Here is a 27,698-nt window from a genome sequence, read left to right as displayed (position 1 = left end):
ATTTAATATAATTATTATCTTTATTATAGAATATTAAAATGTAGGCAAACAAATTTCTCTAAAAAAAAGAATGTTTTTGTAACGTATGTGTTCGTCACCCTGTATAAATAATATCACATCGTAAGCGAATTGGACGACGTGACTGGTACAGTGACAATCATGGCTGGTAAGTGTCAAGATCTGCTTTGTCTATTTTCATTTATTTTTAAAATAAATTTACAATAATTAAAAAAAATGAAAACGCGTTTACACTGTAATTTATTGTTTTAATTTCACATTTTTATATTCTATTGAAAGAAAATGTTTCGTAATTTATTACAATATAAAATTTGCATAATATTATGCATGCATTGCCCTAATTTAAGAAATCACCGGAAAAAACAATCTTTTCAAATTTCATTTTTCTATGTTATTTTTTCATGACAATACATGAGAATCTTAAATTAGTCATATATAAACTCAAGACATATATAAAGTCAAATAAATTTATTTTAAATAAAAAATACAATGTGACATTGCTTATAATTTTATGACACCTGTTACATTTGACAACTACATTGCATGAATATTTTTTACTCATTCTCTTGTTTAAAATGCCACAACAGTTGAAAAAAGAAAATTAAACGAAGATTTCTGGACAGCTATCATTCGATTTTTGATGAAGTATAATTTCTATAATTAGTAATTAAGTAATATGTAATTAAATTTTAACTAAAGCAATTATATGAATGAAGAATTGAAAATTTGAAAAGAAGTTTGATATTATAAATATTTATTTTATAGAGAGTATATGATTGTTTTATAATTTTGTATATATTCTAATTTCAAAATCAATATTTTCTATTTCAGGAAATAAATAATATCTTTATTTAATGCAATTTTAATATGGCAAATTATTTTCAGACGAAAATCCATACAATTATTTAATGAAGTCCATTAAAATTGGACTTAAGGAATATAAGTATTTTGATATTACTAATATTGGAAAAAAATATGGTATGTATTAATGAATTGTTAAACATATTTCATACAAAAGATTTACAATTTTTTAACATGGATATTTTTACAGACAGATTACCTTTCTCGATTAGAGTACTCTTGGAAAGTGCAATCAGAAATTGTGATAATTTCCAGGTAAAAAAATCTGATGTTGAAAAGATTTCAGACTGGGAACATAATCAGGCTCTTGAAGAAGGAGCAGAAGTGGCTTTTAAACCAGCTAGAGTAATATTACAGGTAAATAGTTTTATAAAAGACAACTTTTATGTGTTTATGATTTTGTTAGTGACCTAAGTTCCATTTTAAATAGGACTTTACTGGAGTGCCAGCAGTTGTGGATTTTGCAGCTATGAGAGATGCTGTGAAAAGACTAAGATCTGATCCAAAGAAAATAAATCCTATTTGTCCATCTGATCTTGTTATTGATCATTCAATACAAGTTGACTTTATTAGAAGGTAAATGAATCATTTTGCTACATATTTAATTTGACAAAAAAGTGAAGTGTAAAGTGCGTACTTATCAAATCAAAAAGATAATTTCGTATTTTTGTGTAACATGATTACATAACAAGGCCAACTCTAAATTTATTTTTGTTTCTTTTTTTCTTTTAGAATCAGTATGAACGATATTACACGAATATTTAAAATAGCGATAATAGCTTTATATTGGGTAATAAAGATAACATAGTTCTGATAACAATGATCTTTTCCAGCAAAGATGCCTTGAAAAAAAATGAAGATCTCGAATTTGAAAGAAACAAGGAACGATTTATGTTTTTAAAATGGGGTGCCAAAGCGTTTCAAAATATGTTAATCGTACCTCCAGGAAGTGGAATAGTACATCAAGTAAATTTGGAATACCTAGCCAGAGTTGTATTTGATACGGACAATATGTTATACCCTGATAGCGTAGTTGGGACAGATTCCCATACAACTATGATCAATGGTCTCGGTGTACTTGGATGGGGTGTTGGAGGAATTGAGGCTGAGGCCGTTATGTTAGGTCAGGCGATATCAATGATAGTACCAAAAGTAGTGGGATATAGATTAGAGGGAGTCTTGAATCAATATGCGACTTCAACAGATCTTGTTCTTACAATTACTAAGGTAGCAGAAAATTTCCTAGTTTTAAAAAGATATTTGTGAACCTAATGATACAAAAGATTTATAATTTATTTATATAATAATTTATTTATTCATATAATTGCAGCACCTTCGTCAGATTGGAGTTGTTGGAAAATTTGTAGAATTCTTTGGTCCAGGCGTTTCTCAATTGAGTATTGCAGATCGCGCAACAATCTCGAACATGTGCCCAGAATATGGTGCAACGGTTGGATTCTTCCCTATTGACCAGCAGAGTTTAGCATACTTAAAGCAAACAGGTATACAAACTATAAAAAGAATATTAAACTTGGCAAGAACACCTCTACGATCCAATTCATGTATAAAATTCTTTTATAGGACGAACTGACGAACATATTAATATGATAGAGAAATATCTTACTAGTGTACGCATGTTAAGGAACTATGACGACCCAAACCAAGATCCGGTCTTCTCAGAGACAGTCACTTTGGATTTAGCAAGTGTTGTATCTAGCGTTAGTGGCCCTAAGAGGCCCCACGATCGAGTGTCGGTCGTAGATATGAAGGCAGATTTCAGGAAGTGCCTTACTAATAAGGTAGGATTTTTAAGTCATCATAACATTCTTACCATAGAATACTATTGTGCCAACTTATTAACATCCGGTGTGCAGGGCATTTGATTGTGTAGTAACATGCAATAGCGATGATTGGTCAGTACTCGTATGGGACAAACAAAACCCAGTGACGATCAATTATTACCGTCAAACAGGATCACGTTTATCCCATGCTGTACTTGGAAGTATGTGCATCTTTCTGCGTCTTTCCAAGCGCGTCGTTCTGCGTGCTATTTCGAAGCGTGATGTGTGCTTGCTAAAGTTTCCCAGTGGAGAAAGGCGAAAGAATCCTAGGTAACTACTGCTGTGATATGAATCTCTTAGGGCGACACATCACAGCAAGAGTCCCTTCGGATCCTTTCATCTAAAAGACGATTATCTGTGGCGTGTATATGAGTTCACAAAGCGCGATTTTGAAATATTTGGAGAGAAATCCTGTTACCTTGTACCTTGGTATATAATCATTATGCTTCACCATGTTACATGAAGATATGTCTCGTTTATCTCACCTTGCTGGTCTAGCTTTATGGTCTTTCGATTCACCATATAAATAGATCACCAAGGAAAAATAAACGAGACGATTTGGTAGAAATGTTGAAGCTGTGGATGACACACACTTGTGGATGATGAATCTCGCTATTGAGGACGAGTATTTCGATCTAGTCACGATTTCTTTGCAACGTAGTACTAGATGAATACTTCGTCCCTAATAACGAGAGTATACGTTTCGTAAATACTTCTTAATAACGATTGGAGAACGGAGGCAGACACTGGATGAATTCAACCCGGTGAGGCTTCTTTACCAACCACACCGGATGAGATTTCATCCGATAGCAGCCTCCATATTGTTCTTCAAACATGTACGATGTTTCTTCGGCCTAACTTCTTTAACTGGTACGAATGTTATACTGTGAGATGAATACAAGCAAAATGACTATACCGATCGTCATTCGATCATACCGATTGAATCTTAAGATTAATAACAGATCACTAATAGTTCAAGAACAATTTATCACAAAGACGAAGCGATAACGATTTTAACTTCCACAATATGTAGTATGTTTTACGAAGATTAATTTTTGTTCGAAGTTGAAGTTGAAGCCACTAGATAGCTAAAGCACTGTCGACTTCGATTACGATGATTGACCGTCCGCACTTATTAACTGCACACTAATGACCTTTTACGCTCGTCTGTCTCATTTATATGTTCCCTGAAGGTACCCCCCACCCTTCTTCCTTAAGCAATGCTGGCCATCCACACAAACCTGGTGAACATTCCATGAACTTTCTATACCTCCCTCAGGTAGACAAAGATTTTTCGATGAGGTCACTGTACATACAATGTTTCCCTGTAAACAACTAAAATGAAATCATGTACTGTTTTCAGGAATAACATAGAAATATTGGCAAAAATAAATCTTATAGGTTTATGGTTATTATTTAGTATAAAATAAATATAATTATAATTACTGAGTTGATTAACTTAATCGTTTGTTGAACAATAAGAAAAAAATATTTGGTAAATTATTTATAAGTAGATTGTGGATTTTTATGCATTTATACGAAAGTTGAAAGTGAAAAACTACATGCAATGTAGATAATATAAAAATCCAAAGTACTGTGCTTGCTATAATACTTGGTAGGTAAAATAATTTTCTACTGAAATTTTATTTTTTTAATTATATTTTTAGAAATACGAATTTGCACAAAAGTCCGCAGTCAATTCACAAGATAAATAGTTCTTAATAAATGTTTTCAACGGGTGATTTTAAGAGAGACAGTTATAAGACAGAATTATCTTTTTTCAAATCGCGCAATATTTACATGAACAACCTTCATTTATTGCTAGTTTGAGGATGAGTTACGTTTATGTACATGGATCAGTCATTGTATACTTTAGATTCTATATGTTAATAGTTGTCCATCACGATATAAATATTAGTCAAAAGCAGTAACGATAATCGTGCGAACGTGATGAAGCAACAACAAGCTCGCATGATTTTAAAAACAAGGGACCGATCGATTTCTATTGAAAGATGTTCAACATCGGAATCGCATTACTATGCTATCACAGTAAGGACATTTGCTGAAAACTCATCCACGTGAATCATAGAGAGCTGACTGTTCATCCGTGTCATGAAATTCAACGCCCTTTTGTCGTCGGATTTTTGACTTGGCCATGATGGATGCGGCCCAAGAACTATACCGTTTCTTTCTGAAAGAATCCTAAGAAATTACGAGTATCAATATCAATCGAAGACTTAATCCACGAGTATCAGTATCAAACGATTTTCAAATAAAAAGAAAAGGAAAAATTAAAGAACTAAAATTGAGAAGAGAATAGGATAATTAGAATTTCTCAAAATATGTACTTAGAGATTTTCAAGTTACAAATGAAATTGATAAAGTTATTTAAAAGCAAAAGTTGATTTATATTTGAAAATATTATGTCTTTTATAGAACCTTGATTGGGTAACATAATATAATTTTTTAGAAATTTAATTTTATATATATTATTCTTAAAAAGAAAGAAGTCAGATATCAAATTAGAATATCTTTGTCATTGAGAGGCTGTAAAGAATTTACATATGCACGGCTGATGATAATGTTATAACAATTGCAGCCGTAACCGATCTCCGTATGTAAAAAATATTTTATACGTACCGATGATCGATCGATCTTGAATTTCGCGGAGAGCACGGGCGACTGTTTTCGATGAGGCTACGAACGACGTGCAACCTCGCTGAAATTGCTGATACAACATCCATTCATTTTGCAAAGCTCACGCATTTTGTTGCATACCACCGTCTTATGTACAGATATTCGCCGTGCCTTATATTGCAAACGATTGGTCTTGTTCTCTCTACTGAAATTATTTCTGGAAAATCCTTTTCTATCATATGCATAGCAATTAAAGAGTTTGTAGCAATAGGAAGACAGTTTTAGTATTTAAATTGTATTTATTGGAAGAGAAGAAGAAGTACAGGTATAGTAGGTATAGGAGCATTTTATATTTAAAAATCCTGTATTTTCAAAAATGCGAAAGTTCATTATTACAAATTTATAGCATGTTTGAAACAGTAAAACTATTCTGAGTTAATGTTAGCATGTTTGAAAGAGTGATTTGATTTTGATTAATTTTTTATTGGTGTGCTCAAGTTACTTAGTACTGAAGTTGTTTCTTTACTGCAGTCCCTTTAGATTAAAAATAAAATTTCTAATATTTGATGAATTTTATACAAACTTTGCTTACATTTTTTTCTACAATAACATATATCACATTATAGAAAATTCATATTATTTTGAAACTCATATTATAGAAAATATTTTCTAGTAGAGATTAGATTTTAGATTTTGGGTCCCAGGTTTCGTGAAACTATAGGTAATTGCTTTGCAAAAGAACGGAGAAAGTAACCGCTTCGCCCGTTTAGAATTTGTGGAAGTAATCCCTAAATGCGAGGGAAAGCTCGGACGATAACGTTGCCGATAATTGTCTAGAATAATGCGTATTTCACGCTAAAGGGTCTCCAACCATTTAGACATCGACAATGGGTTTACTATTCCAAAGTTCCAAAAATAATCACAATGACCTTGACAACCTCTACAAACGAAAGTATCATTAAGGATATTCGAACAGCTGTTTCCGAAGGAAAATGCCATCCTCGGTTTACTGTTCTGTGAATTTATGGAATTTTACTACATTGGTGAAACTACCATCAATATAACAATATATAAAGTATCTTAAAAAAATTGAACAAAAATTTATGTATATGTATACGTATATAGATATTGTCTAAAGTTTTGTTAATTATAATTTAATTTAGGATTCATATTATAATTGTTATTAGAGTGATGTTCGTACAAAATGTATGAACATTTTATAATGATACTTTATATAAGTAGATTATTTAATTTTTATCTTTATATATTATTATATATTATATATCTGTTCACATGAACATGTGATTATATAAATTTATTTACTTGCTTCGATGCCCAACCTCTTGAATTTATACTAAAATTCTTGCTCACTATTCATGGAACATCCTATTTATTTCTAAACGTGTAAGATAAATAATTACATACGAATGAAATAGAAATAAAGCTTTATATATTGGACATCGAATGTCGAAACAGTTGGAGACCTGCCGTTTTGCGATATAAGACTGCGCCTTCAGCAAATCATCGGACAATGAATTCTACGTGCAATCATGCTCGTAGGTCATCAAACTTTCGTGTATTGATGTACGAAAGGATTTAGATTCCCACTCCTTGAAGCAATCTATGATGCGAAAAAATGATTTTTCATTTTTATATTTTCATATAAACTTTTCTAAACCTATCTACAAAAACTAATTGTTTATGTATGCTATACTTCTATATATTTTTTTTTTATTTTATATCTCAATCTTGCTTTATTGAATAGTAGGAAAGCATATTATTAATACATTTTTTTTTCAGGTAGGATTCAAAGGATATGGTTTAAGCCCTGAGAAAGTAGATACCGTAGGTATGTTTGAGTATGGAGGGAAAGACTACAAACTAAGGCACGGTTCGGTGGTCATTGCTGCCATTACTAGTTGTACTAATACTAGCAACCCCAGTGTCATGCTTGGAGCAGGTAATTTCTTTTATAAAATATTTTCATCTCGATCGTTTTTTATTACCCATTGAAATATAAAAAATAATTCACGGTCTTAGACAGCGGTTTCCAACTTGGGAAGCGCGAACTATTGCCAGGGGGGCGCCAAAATTTTGTAATAAAATATTATTTTTTATATAATAATATGACGTATATGTTATAGCAAAACATTATTATTCTGTTAATTGTAGATTTCAGTTTTTTTTTTTTTTTTTGTAATGGACTTTTTATTATTTAATGTTTATATTATCATATCTATTAAAAAAATAAAAAATAGGCGGGCACGAAAAAGGTTTTGTCGGGGAGGCGTAGTAGCATAAAAGTTGTTCTAAGATATATTATCAAAATGATTAAAATTTCATATTTAAAAATTGAATATTTTTAGTAGAATAGAATCTTATAACCCTAGGTCTCCTTGCAAAAAATGCCGTTGAAGCTGGTTTATGCGTTGCGCCTTATATTAAAACATCATTGTCTCCGGGATCTGGAGTCGTTACTTATTATTTGGAGGAAAGTGGGGTGATTCCATATTTAACAAAATTAGGATTTGATGTTGTCGGTTACGGATGCATGACCTGTATCGGCAATAGCGGTCCTCTTCCAGATGTTATTGTTGAAAGTATTGAAAAGGTAATAATATATTAGATGTCCTCAACTTCTGTATCACGTAAATAATTTCTATCTCTTCCAATTGTTTGTTTTACTTAAATAGAACGGACTTGTATGTTGTGGTATATTGTCCGGTAATCGAAATTTCGAAGGCAGAATTCATCCACACACACGAGCAAATTACCTAGCATCACCGCTTTTGGTAATTGCTTATGCCATTGCTGGAACGGTAGATATAGACTTCGAAAAAGAACCACTTGGTAAATGAATGATTTAATTAATTTTATGGTCTTTGAAAAATTTTATAATAATGCTCATAATATTCAGGTCGTCGAGCGGATGGCACTCCCATATACCTGCAAGATATTTGGCCTACTAGATCAGAAATTCAAGTTGTCGAGCAAAAATTCGTAATTCCTGCAATGTTTACAGAAGTTTATAGTAAAATTAAACAGGGTAGCTCTAGCTGGGCAAACTTGCTAGCTCCAGATTCTACATTATATCCATGGGATGCAAGTTCTACCTACATAAAGAGTCCACCATACTTCGAAAATTTGCAAAAGGTGAATATTATATTATAAAGATCATCCCGCAGTTTAGTGTACGAACTTTGCCTGTATGTTTTATAAATAAAAACAAGACTACAAAAAGTCATGTAGCAAAAAGTCCATAAATGCATGTTTCAGCTTATAGCTACATTGGAAGATTATAATAAAAATATGAAACGTAAAGCTTTATATACTTATAAATGTGTATATTTCGATGTATCATCCGCTTTTATCAGTATAAAGTTGAATGATTCATGATGTTTTCTAACGACACTTCTAGAACTTAGAGACACACAATTCGTAAACGAAATGCACATCTTTATACTCGCGATCCATATAAATACTTGCTACATTTTGAAAATCGTGACCTCCGTCTTCGCAAGAACGAAGCTGAAACGAAACAGTATGTTTACTGTTGAATATTTAAATCGTGCGCAAAAACAGTAAACATATCTTGTATCAACAAAAATGTTATCCTATTATTAAAGTAAAGTAAAGTAAAGTAGTATCTTAATATTAAAATAAAAGAAAGAGGATCAATGTTTTTCATATATTTGTCACATTTTAATCTTATTTTATTTATAGAACACATTGGCGAAATTTGTGCACTACATTATGTACCTATATACAACTTCATAAATCTATTAATTTTTAGAGACATGTTATTTTATATTTGATAAGTAAGTTAGAATTAATTGAGATTTTTATTATAATTAGGAATTAACAAAAATCAAACCAATTACCAAAGCACGCGTTCTTCTGAATCTTGGCGATTCTGTTACAACAGATCATATCAGTCCAGCTGGCAGTATTGCACGCAATTCCCCGGCAGCACGATATCTCGCAGGTCGTGGGTACGTTTAAAGTACAAGTAAAGAAGGATAAGAGTAAAGAAGATAAATATATCTTTTATTTGATCCATTTGTGACTTTTCCGTTTTTAGTTTGACACCAAAAGAATTCAATTCTTACGGTTCACGTAGAGGTAACGACGAAGTAATGGCACGAGGTACGTTCGCTAACATTCGTTTGGTAAACAAATTTTTAACAAAAGCTGGACCACGTACAATTTACATTCCTACTAAGGAAGAGGTTTGTAGACATATTAAAATCAAATAAACTAGTCTCTATAATATCTTTGAACATAACTGTATGTTTCTAGATGGATATTTTCGACGCAGCTGAAAAATACGCAAAAGATCAAACACCCTTAATACTTCTTGTCGGCAAAGAATACGGATCTGGATCATCACGAGATTGGGCTGCGAAAGGACCATATCTTCTTGGAATTCGAGCGGTTATAGCTGAGTCATATGAAAGAATACATAGGTAACTGTTTATTACAAAATAAATCGGGGAAAGTTTTACATTGTAGGAACCTTCAAAATGTAAAATGTAGGAGAGTACCTTATATACATTTTATTGCTATTACTATTTTTCAGGTCAAATTTGGTAGGTATGGGTATTATTCCACTACAGTACCTACCTGGGCAAAACGCAGAGACCTTAGGATTGACCGGTTATGAAATGTATGATATAGCAATCCCTGAGAATTCTGAACCTGGTCAACCAATTACCATTACTACGGATGATGGTAAAAGGTTCGAAGTAATCCTACGATTCGATACCGAAGTAGATTTAACATATTATAAACACGGTGGTATTCTAAACTATATGATTAGAAAAATGCTTTGATAGGATTATTTCAAGGACAGGTGAGGTATAGATTATCATAAGAAGTTACTTAACACAATACTTAATTTTGAGTTTGGATTTGCAGCATCTAATGTCTGAATGTATCCATATCCTTATTTATAACAAGAGAAGTTAATTGTAACAAAAATAGCTTCTGTATTATGAAATATAAAAGGGCGAAGGAACAAACGCATTAAATCAGTTTGAATAAATATATTTAGTTTTACGTATTACAAGTTCTTTTTTCCTAGCGTTATTAAATTGCGGATAGTTTCTTATATACTTTAGGTTGAGAACTAAAAAATGTTTCTGACGAATGTACTAATGAATTGTATAATTATGCGTGCATTAAATCAAATTCTTTACATTTTATAACAATTATTTAAAAGAAAGAGTTTTGCAGAAATTAATACTTGTTGATATAATAAAGTGTTAATAATTATTGCAAATGTGATGTGCTTTTTAATTTACAATTAAATTTGTCAATAATTTAAATAGTAAAATACCTTAATCTATATCAGTCATATAGTGTTTCTTATTTTATATACACTGCCATGCATAATTATTTCGACCTTTTGTACAATCAAATCAAAATATTGATATTTCTATTACATTTTTGACATTATGATAGAATAATATTCCTCTACTGTTGATTTTTTGTTTCTTGCCATAACTGAGATCAAATATTGTTTCAATATTAAACAAATACAATTTTAACCCACCTAAAATATTTGCTACTTTATTTATAGTATTTAATGTTAACTATTATTTTAATAAATTTATTTATTGTTTTTAACTATACATGATTGTTTGAGATTGTCAGAGGCGAAAATTAAATTAAAGAGCTTTCTTTGAAGAGTATTTTTTTTGCAATAATATTTTTGCAAATATGAGTATATATTTGCAACAATTTGGAAGGGTCCAAATATTCCTGCATGTTAGTGTACTTAATATTACGCATTCATTGTGCACGACCCAGTTTCAGCCATTTCTAACAGGTTCTACGTATTCATATTTCAGAATTTCTTTGTAATTGGATTTTTTGTATGAATATCCTGAGAAGTTTAATTCGACTAAATGTTGATCCGTTGCCCCATATAAATGTGTATTATCAAAGCTGAGAGAATAAGTAGGACTGGACATTCTACGAAGATTCATGAAGTAGATCTGTAAAAAGTAAAAATATGTTATAAATATAATTTAACGTTATTGTATATGATATATAAATTGTATATTATATCGAATATCGTATAAGAAATACGACAGTACTGACCTGTACATAATTTTTTTGTCTTTGATCCCAGAGAACAGCCTTACAATTAAATTTAGTTCCAGTAATCATAGTGTACTGATAGTCTGATGATATACAGTATAAAGTTGCATCTGTTGGTTCTCGCCACGAATACACACATGTTCCAGTCCTAGAATATTTATTTTTTAGTAAAAATAATGATGCTATTATTTTAAGATAAGAAATATTTATATTTACCTCAAGTCCCATTTCCGAATATAAGTATCATATCCACAGGTAAGCAAAGTTTGTGGGCTATCCCAAACCATACCTAATGTCCCTGCATATCTTCTTTTATCTGTCTTTAACATATCAAATTCGGTATAACTGAAATTATGAAACATAAATTTTATATAGGCGTTCTCGAAGTTTCAATTTGCGTTTATTTAAATAATAGCTTACTGTTTAAGATCAAATATATGAAGATGAGGTATATCACTATCACCAGCAGTACCTACGGCAACCTTTTCACTCATTGGATCAACTGAAAGAGAACACACCCACTGTGCAATATTTATCGTTGCTAAAGGTACATTTGAGATCCTTTCTTCAAGAGATGTCCAAATCTAGATATTATTACAATATTATTCAAATGTTAACTCTTTCCAGTCGAAGTCCGGATATTGCCAGGCATTGAAGTATTGGTGAGATCAATGCCCTCAGAAATTATGACCAGAAAGGATTAATTATATACTTTTTGAAGTAATATTTAAAATTATACCTTCACGGTACCATCACTGGAACCTGATATAATAGCTGAAAATGTTTCATCCAATGCATTTACACTTCTAGAATGTGCTCGTTCTATATTAAAGTAAAAATCTATATTTCGGCTACTTTGTGGCCCTGTCCAAAATTGTATACTTCCATCTCTGCAAAAAATGGTAAGTATATGAAATAATACTTTATAAGATGTCAGCTCTGCTATTATCTTGATTAATACGAAGCCTATGGCTAAATACCTATGGCCTGTAACAATATAATCATTCTTGACAATAAATTTGCAAATATTACTCGTAACATTATCATGAATAAAAATTCGGTTATTATCTTGAAATGGTTCAGTACGTCTAAAACCATACAATTGATTTCCACCACTCCACCATAAAATATCTTTGGTTAATTGAATATGTGGTATAACTTTTGCATTTTGAGAGAAGATAACTTTCTTCTCGTATTTGCCACATTGCCAATTGTTTGAAACATGCCATTTTGTACGTAAACTTAGTAATGAATTGCACCTGTTAAATTGAGATATTGGAACCTTAATAAAATTCTGTTTAATACATAACTTTATTAATATGTTATATTATACTACAATTATAACTTAAATTTATAATTAATAGTAATATAGTTAGTAGTAATATGATTAATAACAATGTAATTTATTTCTAAAAAATGTAAGTGATCTTTCATTTTATTTCTTATGTTAATTATCAATATATGATACATAATATAATGTATAATATATATGGCATAAATATAAAATATATAATTAACTGTTAGTACTATGGAACAATTGGGAACCACCTGAAGCTTTCTAGATTTCGTATATTTGTATGTTAAGATAAAAGCTTCTTGTCTTTTGTATCAACACATATTATGAACTTTGCAACGCACAGAATTGTGCAAATAAAATCACCTCACGGACGATAACTAAAAACAGCGACAAAAATAATATGTTATATACAGAAAAAAATATTTAAACGTAACCTATCATACCTTTCGCGAAACTTTCTTGAAGTTTGATTCGTCACAATCGGCTGCTTACTCTTCTTGATCCAAAGTGTTTCTTCCCGTATAATATCACGGAACCGTGTACAAACTTCGCTAAGTCGTACCAAATCAAATGCATGACAATAATCGAAAATTAAAATCAAAACGTCAGATGGTAAAGTATCTAAACGCCACGCATCTGTCATCTTTATCAAACCAATCACGTGGCAACCGTGGGTACAACAGCTGTTAAACTTTACCATCACCTGAACTATCATGTGTAAACATTTTTTTTTCTTTTCAAACTTTTAAACGGAAATACGCGTGATAAGAATTAGACCAATAAGAAAAATATGTAAAATTTTATTTATAAATTATCAATTGGTAATAAACAAACCCGTTGATAAAACGATAATTATATTATTAGCAACAATATTCATTTGCAGTAAAATATTCAAATATTTTTGATTTACATCTTTGTGTAGTCAGCTTTCTGCAACTGTACATTTCTTTTGAGCTTCCTCTGGTGTTTTCCACTCTACATTCTTCTTTGTATCTATAATAAGAGATTGATTTAACCACAGCAGCATACAGAAAATTAAATGTCTAATAACTACTAGTTTTACTACCTGGTGTTATATCTTTTAAATATAACAGGTATAAAATAAGGTATATGAATGCTGTTATAGCGGCAATTGATGAAAATATCCGTAACGTCGTTACACCTCCAAATAATTTGTATAAGATTCCGCCTATCAGGCTACCAATTGCAAAACCTGGAGCAATAAATAATAATATAGTAAAACTATTAAGTATACTTGAGTAACATCTTTGAGTAGTTTTGCGTAGACATCGATTAGGATAATACAAATGCATATTATGTGTATTATATTTAAACAACGGTATATCCATATCATAAACTTTCATTACCAAAACCGTCATCCATGCCAGCTACGATTCCTTGAACAGTAGCTGATGTTCCGGGCGGTGCAACTTTACTTGCATAAGCGACTATTGTCGTGTAACAAAGTGCATAAGTAGGTCCTTGCATAAACAGTTCTATTGGTATTACCCACCATGGATTCAATGCCAAAGAAATCAGTCCAAGTCGTAAAGCGTAGCATACGAAACACAATGTAAAGCTATATCCGAATCCTAGTTTCTTTAGGATCTTACCTATTAGGAAGAAACCGATTAAAAAATAAAAAATAATACAAAAAATAAGATTACTTAAATAAATAAGTGATATACCAGACAACGAAAAAAAAATTACTTCGCCGCCCAAAGTTTCTGCTGCAACGATTAAACCTTCTATTAATTTAATCTCTGTCATGCAATTAGTTGCCATAGCGAGGTCTTCTAAATACCTATTTAAAACGTATTATTTGCGAATTTTATTTTGCTCTTGTAATTTATGTATCACATTTTTTTAAAATTTATACTAAAATATTAAAAATTTAATATTTTATCGAAATAAGACTTTACCAAAATAAGAAATAAATCATAAAGCTATCGAGAATGCCGGCAATTGTTGCAAAACAGAGAAATATAATTATAGGTTTCAACCTCAAAAGTTTCATAATGTCTTTCAGTATATCTGCCGATCCATTCATTACTGGCAGCTGCAAAAAGTAGTTTTAATAAGTAGTGTAATTAAATATATTAAAAACAAATATTTCTTATTTTTGAGATTTTATGATAGATACTCACGTCTAATTTTTTACAACAGAACAGATCAATGAGTGTGAATATGAAAACAAGTAAAAACGCAGGTGTGTATATTTTAATAATTTCTCCTTTAGACCAATAATCTACTGTGTAGCCAGCCAAAAAGGCAGAAATTCCAAAACCTATAGTTCCCCAAACACGTTGTCTACCATACCCCATTTGACCACCTTCACCTAGAAAAATAAATAAAGCTGAGAAATATAATACTTGCTGCTAGTACTAATAAACTGAAATGAAACGAGAAGAAAATTACATCATACCTAATATATCAAAACAAATTGCATCACTCATGCAATTACATACATTGAAACCAATATTACCAAGAGACATTAATAAAACAAAACCCCAAAAAGAAACAGATGTATATAGACAATAACTATCATCCAAGTTATCACAAATAACATTGCAGTTGCTATGTTTAGAACAATATAAGGTACTATTCTTATCAATTAAGCACGTTGAATTTGGGGAAAAGCTTATTTCTTCATTAAGTGCTTGGAATTGTATTGATACAGAGAAATTTTTATCTGTACAGGTCCAATGGCATATAGCATTCTTTACTCCAGTACATAAATATGGCTTAGAAATATCCTGAAATAGAAAATAAAAACTGTTAATTTATAAAAGTTTGAGAGCGTTCACATTATATTATTACAAATCAATAATAAAGTACCTCTAGTTTACAATATGGTAACAAATCACAAGATACATTACTAAAACTATAGTCTGAAAAAACTGGACCTGGAAGTACTGGTAAGAAGTACATACAAATATAACAACCACTTGTTACTGCTAATAATGCAATAAAAATTGTTTTTCTCCAGGTATAAAAATAATCCACGAGAAAACCAAAAGTTGGTTTAGCAATTAAGAACAAGATTGGTAGAATAGCTGTTATACTGCCCATAATTAATGCTGAAATACCAAGTTGTTTACCGTAAACTGGTAAAAATGGAAGAATTGGTCCCATAGCTGCAATCAGAAATAATATAAAAGAATTACACAATAAAGAAAGATGTATTTCAACTTAATTAATTGGACTTACCTGCCATAAAGAAGAAATAATGTGCCTTGATAGGCAACTGTGTGTAATTCAGCTTCATTTTTTATGGCGTTACAGTAACCAATACATCAGAAAAATATTGTCTTAAATATTTCAGTCTAGGGAACAATGCTTAAATTCAGCATTGTTTTCTGAAATCAAAATATATTAATATACATAACTAATTAGAAACATTCCAGACACATATATAAATGAAAACAATAAATACATAGAACGAATATAAAGTAAGATAAGAGAGGAAACACTGGTACGAAAAAGATAACTTATCATATATATCTATAGATATAATTTAGTAACATTGTAAATATTCGATAAAAATTATGTTGCGTACTTTATAACAAACATTAAAAAATGGCACTCTAGTCTGTGAAAGTTCACTTATCGAATTAACCGCGTTCAATGAATTTGCTCCTACATATGATTCCTCTATATTTGTACTTTATATAAATAACGACGCAATAAACACCCTCTGCATTATTGGATGATATACTTTATCTGCATCTTCAATGATATTAATACGGCTTATTTTTCTACAATAAAAAGGATTATTGTTCGTAAGAGAATAAATTAAATATATTATATTACACTGAATAATATTAATAATATAATACATAGAACCTAGAGTTGTTTCTTCTGATTATTTGTTCTCCTTCCATATCGTCAATATCACAGAAGCAAAGTACTGAACGTACTGACAGAAAGTACGGAGGCTGTATACTGATGTCTTGGCAGCGAATCACGTGGAGTTAACGTACCTCCACATACAGCTATACTAGCGCTACTAACTACTGATTGTGTCAAGTGTCAAGCTTCGAGTTCGAAGTTTGAGATACTTTTACCTTCGATATGGACATACATATATATGCACATATACATTACATACATATACATACATATACATACATATACATAGATGTGAGCGACTCAAGGTCATTCATATGCAGATACACACATATGTATGCATAAGATGAACTTTATGATAACTGATATTTGATCACATGACAAAATCTCCGTATTTACAGAGAAGAAGATTTTATCTATCCTAACACATGTTATGAAAAAGACTATTTAAAAAATTATATTGAAAAGTGAGTTTTTTCATAACCAGTACTGTTAGATTATTATATGAATATTAATTTAATCTTTATGGTTACAAAAGAATTGATTAATTACGTTTTATAAAAAATCACTACGTCGTAAAAAAAATGATACGAGTAGTTGAAATATCTCACAAATATTAATCAGTCATTTTTAGTACTTATATATAGTCTTCTATCAATGTTGATTAGTTATCTTGGTCGAACAAGGCTTATCGTCAAACATGTATGTATATGTCATTTGTAATTTTTATGTAGTGGATACTATAACTTTAAATCGAATAAAAATTTTTTGCGCAAAAATTGTATTGGATGTTTAATTATTTGAATACCTTAACAATTTTTTTAATTTATTCAAATATTCTCTAATAAGGTAATAAATAAATATATAATAATAAATAATAATAATAAAAATGTCTTGTGATAGTTAAAAAAGATGGAATATTTAATATTTAAATTTTCATGAATTTATTCTTTTGCAATTTTAAAGGCCTTTGTTTGAAAATATTTTATGATGATGACGATGTGTATGCTTTAAGAGAAATGATACTACGTAACATAACAATAATTTGCTACCAATCTTCGTTCCTACACTTATCAACAAAATAATTCAGTAGTAATTGTAGCATGACTTAGACCTCTACGTGAGAAGCATGCATAGAGAAATCACAGTTACAAGAAAAGTTTAAGATTTCGGATCCTGTGTTATTTCCTAATTAATTAAATTTGTGGAAGATATGTGTAGCTATTCTTTGCGAATTATGTGTTTAATAATATAACTATAGAATGATTAAATACACGAAACAATATAATTGCTAAAATAATTAAATTACGATGATTGATAAACATGATGAATAATTCATGTTCTATGAATATGTTACTGTTTTTGCAAATAGCATAGATTGTATTTATGACATTCTTTAATCCTAATCAATAAAATGATACTGATAATACTGATAATAATGTAAATATTGATGAAGTGCTGTGTATATTATACGATTAATCGAATTTTTGTTTTAATTAAAATGACATGAGTGATGAAACTTGAACAGAAAGAGTCAAAGGTATCAAAAACCTACTATGATTATCAAGAAGTTAACAACAACTACACGAAGATTGTTCCACATCTGATTCAAATTAACTGATTCGTTGAATTAACCCACAATTAATTCTCTGGATTTTCCGTTTATATAACGACAACAAGACTTATTGAGAAAATACGCGGAAAATATAACAGAGGCACACATGCAGCCACTGTGTAGGAGGATGTAAATTATCATCAGTAAGAAACATCAGTCCTGTTCTTCTCCTTTCACATGTGCATCAAATGCAGTAATAACTCTCAACCAATTATAATCCATAGCTTTTACAATTTACTAAATAGTATGCGTCACATAAAAATTCACTTGTGCCAAGTATTGATTAAATTCGTTTCGGATTGTTCATGAACATTAACGTCATCTACTGTACCAACATGTTATATTACGCATAAGCCCCCACCAGCCTCAATAATTCCAGTTCCCTACTGGACTATTGGTCGCATCAGCAGCCAGTTTCAATTTAATCCAGTCTGCGTGGAGTTACATGTAGAGGTAGACGCATCGAATGCAAAGAAATCCACCTCCTCGTGTACCGGGCGCCATGTGGTAAATTCGTCGATCGTTGTCGTTCTTTACATCTCCAAAGACTCTGTTGAAACGAGTTATTCATGCAGCCGAACCGGCTGACCTTTTTCACATAATTCATACTCATTCCCCTCGAAACAGACCGTGTCTGTTGTCTACCCGTTACTGTTTTCTATTTCGATTGTTGGACATCTGTCTTTAGCACTCTGCCTAGAGAGTATTTTATTGTATATCAAGAGAATTTGGTGCACTGGTTGAAAGGTGAAGGTACGTGTTGTTAGGAAACAGTCGAATAATACTTGTTTTCATGATAATTGAAGATTCAGTCGATGATGTCATTTCATAAATGACGAAGAATTTTTTATAAAGAACGATTGTAAGAGGATCCTTGCGTTGATTCATCAAGTTGTCTTGTAAACAGACATGAATAATTATCGTTGTGGATTTGGTTATCTGTGATCGTTTCTGTTTTCATTTCGGTGTCCGTATTAATTGTCTCCCAATCATTTCTGTCGACTTACATCAGAATCGAGGAAAACCGACGACCAGACTGCGTGAAGCTTTACTCGTCGATTTCAATGAAACTTCGAATAGAATTATTCATGGAATATTAACTAAAGTTTGTCCAATCTACGCGCGTAATGATAACGCTAATAGCAGCGATACAAGAATGAAGAAAAGTAGATAGTATAACAAAAGAGGAGATGTAACTGGCAAACCCGATTGATTGTATCAATAGATGAAACTTGATCTTTGTTGCTAAATATCTTTTAAATCATCGAGTATTTATAGATGCAATTATACACAATAAAAAATTAATAAAATGCTTGTTGGTTTTCTATTTGTATTCGAAGTTTTATTGAAGTTGATGCGTAACACCGTTAGTTCCGTTACTAATTAATGTGTTTGCATATTCATTAAACTAGCGTTTACCTCGTCAACTATAACGGTGCGACAAGTGTAATTACTGTTATAAATAATGAAACCCTTGCACACTCTATTTCTGTACATCAGTTTGTTTTTAGTATAAAACATTACATGAAAAATATCGTGTATTAGTTTTTGATAAATAGCTTGAAGAATCTTGTGAAAAAGTGAAAATCAAACACTTACGATACGTCCTTGAAGAAGATGCCGGTGGGAAGGTCGTCAAAGATGGATATTCGATTATTTGTTTTACTCATCTTCATCGCGTTTGTTCATCAAAGTATCAACGCTGAAAATTGTAAGTAATTTTAATTAATATCCACGATCCCCGTATCATCAATATTCTATAAAATATACAAGTTAAAAAAAAGATATTAAAAATTCTTCCTTAAATCCATGCAATGCCTTTAATAGCTGAAGATAACAATAGGATTTTAAAATACTCAAGTACCATAAGAGAATAATATCGTAGAGTATCATAGAAATCTGCGTTAACACGATCCCTCCATTTACTTTGAGCGGCGAGCAATTTGTTCGTCATTGGTAACAAATTATGTAGTCATGATATCCCCTTTGCTCGAGAGGAGGAGAAAGAGTTTTGCAAGAGAAAAAAAAATAGAAACACCGTCGTTTCAGTGAAACTATGCGTGGTCGAGAGCATTCATACAACAAAAAAGGTCCGCGAACTTTGCAAGCAGTTGGTAATCTCAGGGAGTCAGGTAGAGTGTGTTATAGGAAATGATAGGCGAGTATAACAAATTTATAGAAAGATCGATAAATTAAGACTCTTTTAAAGGGTATTCAGACTATTAATATTATTGTCGATATTTCAGGGTTCTCAATATTATAGAGACCCTCTAGTATTAGTATAGAGAAGTATTATCAATATTTCGAATATTGTCGATGTGGTTTGATGAAAAATAATTGTGCTCCATACGTTCTTATCTTCTTTCGTTGATAATGTTGAAATATATAATGGCTGAACATGCTTTCTTGTGATTTGATATCGTTAAACGCTAACGTGAAATTGAATGTATTATCAATAATATTGAATGTATGAGGAAACTGTAGTTTGTCGATAAATATTGACAATATTGTATTGGCAAAAAAAATTGACTGTCTAGGCTCTAGAGTGTCTCCTATGTACGACAATGTTGAGAACCCTGTAATATTGACAATAACGATATTATTAATATTATTATCAATATTAGTATCAATAGTTAAGATACTCACCATTATTGTGTATAAGACATCTTGTGGACGATCAAGACATAATTATCAATGCAATGTTGAGAATTTTAAATATTGACAATAATAATGATCGTCTGAATGCTACTTTATACTTTTTGAAGAGTATTGATCGATTCCCTTTTCCGCGTTTCGCGTCTTGTTTTTTAACGGCACATCAATTACACAGGTTTAATTGCCTGCGGCGATTGACCATGGCCAAAGCCGACTTTACCGTAATGGAACCGGAAGATCTGGTCGCAGCATCCGCGTACAACGAATACAACATTCTAGTCACGAACGAGCTAAGAATGCTTCCAGATGGTAATTACAAAGTAAATCGAACAGCGATTAAAATTATTTTACCAGTTGCCATCACGTGAGAAATTGAAATTCACGTTTCTTCGATGTTACATTATCTTTTGGTAGAGAAGCAACGTTATGAGATGGTAGTCATAGTATCTAAGGATGTGAGGAATATATGGGACGTTAAGGGTAAGAGATTCTGTCATCCTGGACTGGATACCACCGATGATTGGACCAATGCATTTTCTACGGTTAATTTTCTTATAACTATTCCTTGTTTATCGTGTCTGTGTTCTATAAAAGATATTACTTTTCTGAGATAATACAACCCAATCGTTCAAAATAAGATTATAAGTACTGGAATATCAAAGAAAATAATTTGCTTCTTACTATTTATATGTATATAAATCACTTCTTCTGAGAAGAATTCTATTAAAAATATTAATTACTTTATATAAAATACAGTCAATTAGAATTCACAATATGTACTTCCTCTTTAATAACTAATTACAGTTGTATCTCTGGATGCAAAAATGGCCTTAGAACACTCAAAACTCTTCTGTGTTCATGAAACGCATCAATAAATTATTCATTCTTTTCTTACATATTACCTACAAACTTTGTTACTATGTTCTCATCAAGTTACGTTTGTGAATCAATATTGGCCTACCTATGTTAACAGTTTGAATCTAACTCTTATCTAGAGCCTTTACATAATGGAATCATTATTTTGACACACATTTTGGGAATCGTAATTTTTTCAGATGTTACACAAATATCAAGTAATATAAATAAATAGTGTTGTTTACAATTCTTTTTTCTTATAGAAAAATGTATAAAAAATGCAATTAATTTATTACATAATTTTTATTATGAAAATCAAATATCAAAAGAGAAATATTATTTTTTTAGATCCCGTAGAAAGTAATCACTGCGTACAACAATTATTTAACTACAAATGTTTGGGTACACTTTACTTTAAATTAACATGTGATGCTAAGGCCTTTATAGCATCCAATAATATAATTGAACATAAATATAAAATTGGTCATACAAAATAGTATTACTTAAAAATACAAATGAACTATCAAAACATTTACATACCTGTATCACAATTGTAGTACTTTGACGAATGGGTAATATTGAGAAAATGTGATCCGGACAAGACGTTGTTGGAGAATCGAATGGACGGTTTGTCGAATTTCTTCGAGGCAGCTTGTATAGCTGGTGCTTGGACCGCCGATACCACATATGATAGTAAATTAAGTAAGTATTTGTGCAGTTGAAGTCAACTAAAAATAATACACTATGTAGTTACTCCATTCCCATCTTCTTGCTCGTAGAATCGAAGTATAGGAACCTTTGTGCCGCGTGCGATAATCCAGTCGGCTGTTATACGAATGATGCCTATTACGGTCGCGAAGGTGCTTTATTCTGCCTCACTGATAACGCAGGTGACATTGCCTGGGTTAGATTAAATGATACCTTGCTGCATTTCAAGGTAGAGGGATTAATTTCAGATAAACAAATGACTATTCGAAATAATGCAAGAATGAAGAAAAATGAAAGGGCCGAAATATTGTCCCTTTTTAAACATGTTCCATAAATAGCACAAACGAAACTATTATCTTAAAACCAATAATCAATATCAGAATAATCACTTTCTCGCCTGATATTCTAAAGTTCAGAATAGTATGTAGACTTAGATTAAAGTATTAAGATATAAAATAAGCGATTGATTGAACTTTAAAAGTGAAATATGTAACTAAAAAAAAAAAAAAAAAAAAAGGAAGGTGAGTTCTTGACATTTTCATGCCTTTTTGCAGTAGATCAAGAAATATTTTTATACTTGCCTATGAATGTTTAAATAGAGAAACATGCTAATTTTTGTCTGCTATGGAACGTGTTAATTATTTTGAGTAGCGTGATATCACAACTTCAAGCAGTTTGTTAACGAAACCATGTATGAAATTAGACGGAACGGATCAGTAAAGAAAATTACAAGTATCTTTGTCCGGATGGTACGACGAGGCCCGTGAAACTTGACAAACCATGCGTATGGATAACAAAACCATGGCCGATGGTCGTCGCTAGATCGTTAGTAAAAGAAGAGATTTTAATAAAAAGGATTTGATCGAGTAATGTATCTTTTAAGTGATGTTTGCCTTTTACCAGAGAGGTAGCAGAAAAGGTGGAGAAGATGATGAGCTCCTTGAAAATGGACAAGTTTAGTTCGATACTACGCCAATTGTTGGAAAATTATCATCTGACGCCGGTGAGCACAGATACTCTGGAAACGCCGGAGGACTTCCTAACAAGATGTAATTAGCGACGATTAATTACGACATGAACAACACTCGATCTTTTTCAAGAAAAATTTATTTAAAAATTCTATTAAAGAAGTTTTCTTATTTTGTTTATTTTCTAACTAATCAGATAGAATTGATTTTTTAAAATGATTTTCATTAATTTGTCATTAGACTGTGGATGTTTGTGCAAATCTATGTTTACATCTTATGAACATTCTGTGCATTTTTATATCCTTAAATCACCCATAAGTAAAAATCCGCAGTCTACTCATCATATATCACTATATCTTATCATATCTTATTAATTAAAGATTAACTTTTTCATAGCGTAATAAGATACTAAGAAATAGGAAAATAATGGCTTTCAAGATACATAGAGGAGTTTGCTCGAATTTCTTTCATATTGCACTATGAAAAAGTTAAATTATAAGATTTTGTTTCTCCAATAATAACAATAGTAACACTTGACCACAGTTCCTCGTTTCATGACCGCTAATAATCGTGCAACGTGTCATCCATCGAGAAGGGTGAAATGGTGCGTCGCGTCCAATTTGGAAGAGAATAAGTGTCGGTGGCTCAGGGAAGCTTCGATCGTGTATGGCGTGGAACCAGCAATTTCGTGTATCCAGGAATTGAGCAGAGCAGGTTGTTTAAAGAGTCTCAAGACCGAGCGTGCGGATATATTCGTTGCAAAGCCTGAGGAGCTGTTTGACGCCAGAAAGTAAGTAAACATTCAAGTTGCATAAAGTTGTGGATAGAGATGATAGTGGTTACAGTGTTTAGGATATTATTTCAGAATGGGTCTAAAAACGATCGTGCAGGTGGTACCCAAGAGGAACAATGACTTCGTTAGAATTGCGGCTATCGTCCAACAGGATTCATGGATCAAGAGTTTGAAAGACTTGAAAGGAGTCAAGGCGTGTTTCACGGGATATCGAGACGTTGGTGAGAATATTTCCATTTTCTGAATGATTCTATTGGATAGTGATCTTTAGATGAATCTTATTTCATATTTATAGATAAAGTTGTTAAACAAAATCTTCAATGTTCCTGTTAATCAATAAATAGAAATTAATTATTGCATATTGTTATGAAATAATGAAAAATATAAATAATACTTATTAATATTCTTATTGATATTATATCGGCTAATTTTTCTTTAAATATTTTCAATTGATTTCTATATGTTTAGCAATATAAATAATTTAAAATATTTTTAAACTCTTTCAAAATTGTTTAATGACGGTCAAAACACATTTTCGTAGGATGGTACGCTTTTGTGGCTGCTCTGAAGAATATATCAGGTACAAAGTCTTATTGTTCGGACACGGAAGCAGTTGCTAACTTTTTTACAGAGAGTTCCGTTGTTGGTCTGAGTGACAGTGACGGCCAAATGCCATATAATTTACATGCCTTGAATATCCAAGGTGTGTACTTACACGTGGCGTGATAATAAAATCGCGTAGCATGATTTGTGTGCTGATTAAATAAGAAAACAATGTGATTTGTAGCGAACGGAGTTGGGAAAGATTTGATTGCCTTTGACTGCATGATGTCTGATGTTGGAGACGTGGCCTTTGTTGACTTAAAGAACATTGAGGGGAAAATTGGTATGTTAAATCGTCATTATTTTATAAAAATATCAGTGAGTATATAATCATATCTTTCTTGTGTCTGATTTTAAACTTGTTACTTCTTCTCTATTTTAGGCAATCCTGGCTATCAGACGAGGAATAACAAGTACCGAACCCTATGCCTTAATGAAGTCGATTCGGATGAAATATGTTTGCTTACGTGGGCTCCGTTAGGCATGGTAATTCTCTTATGAGAAAAATAATGTTAAAAGAATTAAAAGTAACGACATTAAATATTTTTGTAAATATTACTTCCAGGTGATAACACATGAAAATATAACAGACGTAAGACGAGAAGAAATCTACTCGATGCTTTTGGAAATGGACAAGCTTTTCGGAATTACTTTCAAGGGCCCAACGCCTGCGTTCTCCATGTATGGAATATATGATTCAAATCATAGTATTATATTTCCGGTATGTAAAAGTATAATATTAACTTTAAAATAACAAGATACTAATATTGCTATAGGTACAAATATTAACATTGTTAAAAATAGACATTTATACAGTTAAATTCGTCTAGTATAATACGTATAAAATGAAATATTTAATTAACATTTCTCTAATCCTCATCGTCGGAACTTATACACATACAATCTAAAGGTCGCTCTAATATAGTTATTTTTTCCCAATACTTCTCGTTTTGCGCCATCCCATAATAAACGTAACCTTTCTGGCAGAAAGCCCATGGGAAATGTGTGCAATTGAAGGAAACGCAAGGCTCGCCTTTTGCGTCTAACGCAATGGCACCTATGTGAGATTCCCCGGTTTCATTTTCGAAGTTCTGTAGCACTGTGTTTACTGCGGTGTTAATCGATATATCTTCAGATAATTTTTTAACTATTCTCCGTGCTGGTGCATAGCAATAGATGCTTGTATCGTTACCAGATACAGAGGTACAGCCATGTTCATCTGTGTAAATGCCGCAACCAATTACCGTACCGATTGAGCTGATGGAACCAACTGGCTTTCGAGGTTCTCCAGCTGTCGATGTTCCGCTTGCAAGCCGTTTCTTACGATCGTATGCTACTACTCCAACCGCACTAACCTAATATTCATATTTTTTAACTGTATTTTATAAAACTTGAGGAGTTATAGTAGCTATTAGATTTTTGTTTATTCTTTTGTAGATATACTAACAAAGAAACATAGTTTAGGATTAAATAAAAATTGTAATTTATGATTTTATAATGTGTCTAGAATCTAGTAGTATTATAAAATAATGGTGCCATAGAAAACACACCTGTACAGTTATCGGATCATCCCAGTCTAAATCAGTAGATAATACACAATACGGATATGCTTCACCGTCTTGAGGTCGATTTATAAAACAATCCGAATCGCATTCTTTTTTTTTACCCTTAGCATCATTTTTCCATTCACTTTCTTCCTGGTCTTCATTCATACAACATGTTAACGATTCAAAATTTGACATTAATGATTCGGATATGTTTAAACTTCCCGGCGGTAAAATTGAAATTCCGTTATCTAAGGCAAATTTTTGAGCTCCATTCTCGACGATTAGAACATGTTCCGTTTTCTCTAATACCTTCCGTGCTATAATTAGAAATTGAAATTGGAAATTGGGGTAGATCGTTAACTGGAAATGTTTTTAACCGTACACTGATTTGTTAAATAAAATATATACCTAAAGAAATAGGATGTTCTATGTCACGAACAGCGCCTACACATCCAGCGTCGCGTATCGTCATTATAGCAGCATCCGTGACAATTTCATCGTTAACGTCCAAAGAACCACCTTTCGCACAATTAAAAAACGGCTTACTTTCCATATAAACGATTCCTTTTTCTACCGCATCCACTGCTGATCGACCATTAATAAGATCACTATACGCTTCAATGGCGGCATTTTTAACCTATTTGTATCAATAAGGATCTAATAATTATTTACAAAAAGGTTTACTAACTATCAGGTATGTTTTATAAATAATTACTTTTTATTTCTATAATTAATGTTATAGTAATTTATTTATAAACATTTTTTTAAAAATAATATTAATTAATTTTAAATTAAAAGTACATAATATTTTTCAAACCTCAAAGAGTATGTGTTTACGTTTCGTTCGTGGAACTTTTCCCGCGCCTCCATGAACTACTATAACTGGATCAACATAGCTACGACGTTTCTTTTTATCTGGCTTTGCCTCAGATCTGATTCTCGCTAAAATTTGATCAATCCAAGAACAATAATCGCACATTGTGAATAAATAACGTAAAATTTTACGATGATGAATAGGTTTATTAATGTAGATTTATATTATTTAAAACAAATGCAAATGTCCTTTTTTTTACAGGACGAAACTCAACATCTACAGTTAGAAGTTCACCAAATTCAACGTGTAGCGAGTTACCCTGTTATTATTGATGATCTTGTAAAACAAGTTAATTGCAACGGCGCGGCATATTTGAATTTCCATTATAGTTACATGAAGTTTATATATATTTTGATCTTTGTGTTAAGTAAATTACAAATTACTTGAGCATAAATGTCTTTCCTTACATCATTATATATGTCTATGTTTTGATAAAGTGATATTTAGAATAATAAAGAAATTATTACTGAAG

General features: G+C 31.4%; 4 protein-coding genes across 12 annotated transcripts; 2 read left to right on the top strand and 2 right to left on the bottom strand.

Annotated features, from left to right (window-relative positions):
- The first annotated feature begins 49 nt into the window (after positions 1-49).
- LOC100651936 (cytoplasmic aconitate hydratase) lies at positions 50-10,419 on the top strand. Its single transcript, XM_012317303.3, has 15 exons — positions 50-166; positions 904-996; positions 1,070-1,236; positions 1,310-1,455; positions 1,713-2,106; positions 2,210-2,381; positions 2,461-2,678; positions 7,158-7,317; positions 7,748-7,968; positions 8,051-8,207; positions 8,275-8,510; positions 9,213-9,349; positions 9,439-9,586; positions 9,657-9,823; positions 9,937-10,419. Exons 1-15 carry the CDS (start codon positions 160-162, stop codon positions 10,187-10,189), a joined length of 2,676 nt encoding a protein of 891 aa, XP_012172693.1. The 5' UTR covers positions 50-159; the 3' UTR covers positions 10,190-10,419.
- On the bottom strand, positions 10,388-13,474 carry LOC100652297 (F-box/WD repeat-containing protein 4). The gene is made up of 7 exons (XM_012317302.3): positions 13,203-13,474; positions 12,443-12,721; positions 12,202-12,352; positions 11,883-12,046; positions 11,679-11,807; positions 11,463-11,610; positions 10,388-11,356 (listed from the first exon to the last, which is right to left on the bottom strand). Exons 1-7 carry the CDS (start codon positions 13,472-13,474, stop codon positions 11,171-11,173), a joined length of 1,329 nt encoding a protein of 442 aa, XP_012172692.3. The 3' UTR covers positions 10,388-11,170.
- A 65-nt stretch (positions 13,475-13,539) lies between these two features.
- Positions 13,540-19,925, bottom strand: LOC100652175 (major facilitator superfamily domain-containing protein 6). Of its 5 annotated transcripts, none has more exons than XM_003401424.4 (11): positions 16,606-17,065; positions 16,319-16,517; positions 15,970-16,118; positions 15,598-15,896; positions 15,185-15,515; positions 14,907-15,097; positions 14,682-14,818; positions 14,448-14,563; positions 14,127-14,372; positions 13,826-13,972; positions 13,540-13,752 (listed from the first exon to the last, which is right to left on the bottom strand). In XM_003401424.4, the coding sequence occupies exons 3-11, from the start codon at positions 16,025-16,027 to the stop codon at positions 13,682-13,684; spliced, it is 1,596 nt and encodes a 531-aa protein (XP_003401472.2). In that variant the 5' UTR covers positions 16,028-16,118; positions 16,319-16,517; positions 16,606-17,065; the 3' UTR covers positions 13,540-13,681. The 5 variants fall into 5 exon arrangements, with proteins under 5 accessions (XP_003401472.2, XP_012172699.2, XP_048268309.1 ...); XM_012317309.3 differs by having other exon boundaries at positions 16,599-16,826; XM_048412352.1 differs by having other exon boundaries at positions 14,470-14,489; positions 16,606-16,826.
- On the top strand, positions 19,793-27,697 carry LOC100652058 (transferrin). 5 transcript variants are annotated; one of them, XM_020866956.2, is made up of 15 exons: positions 19,793-19,934; positions 20,273-20,381; positions 21,054-21,187; positions 21,293-21,420; positions 22,291-22,435; positions 22,513-22,670; positions 23,145-23,266; positions 23,345-23,490; positions 23,953-24,199; positions 24,275-24,423; positions 24,744-24,905; positions 24,990-25,088; positions 25,188-25,291; positions 25,371-25,526; positions 27,428-27,697. In XM_020866956.2, exons 1-15 carry the CDS (start codon positions 19,841-19,843, stop codon positions 27,611-27,613), a joined length of 2,139 nt encoding a protein of 712 aa, XP_020722615.1. In that variant the 5' UTR covers positions 19,793-19,840; the 3' UTR covers positions 27,614-27,697. The 5 variants fall into 5 exon arrangements, with proteins under 5 accessions (XP_020722615.1, XP_048268304.1, XP_020722616.1 ...); XM_048412347.1 differs by lacking the exon at positions 27,428-27,697 and adding an exon at positions 26,001-26,210; XM_020866957.2 differs by lacking the exon at positions 20,273-20,381 and having other exon boundaries at positions 19,798-19,934.
- Position 27,698: the final 1 nt, after the last annotated feature.

This window comes from Bombus terrestris, chromosome 15 (genome assembly GCF_910591885.1).
Source record: "Bombus terrestris chromosome 15, iyBomTerr1.2, whole genome shotgun sequence".
Taxonomy (NCBI): Eukaryota; Metazoa; Arthropoda; class Insecta; order Hymenoptera; family Apidae; genus Bombus; species Bombus terrestris.
Note: the sequence above shows the minus strand (reverse complement) of the source record. Positions and strands in the feature narration are given on the sequence as shown.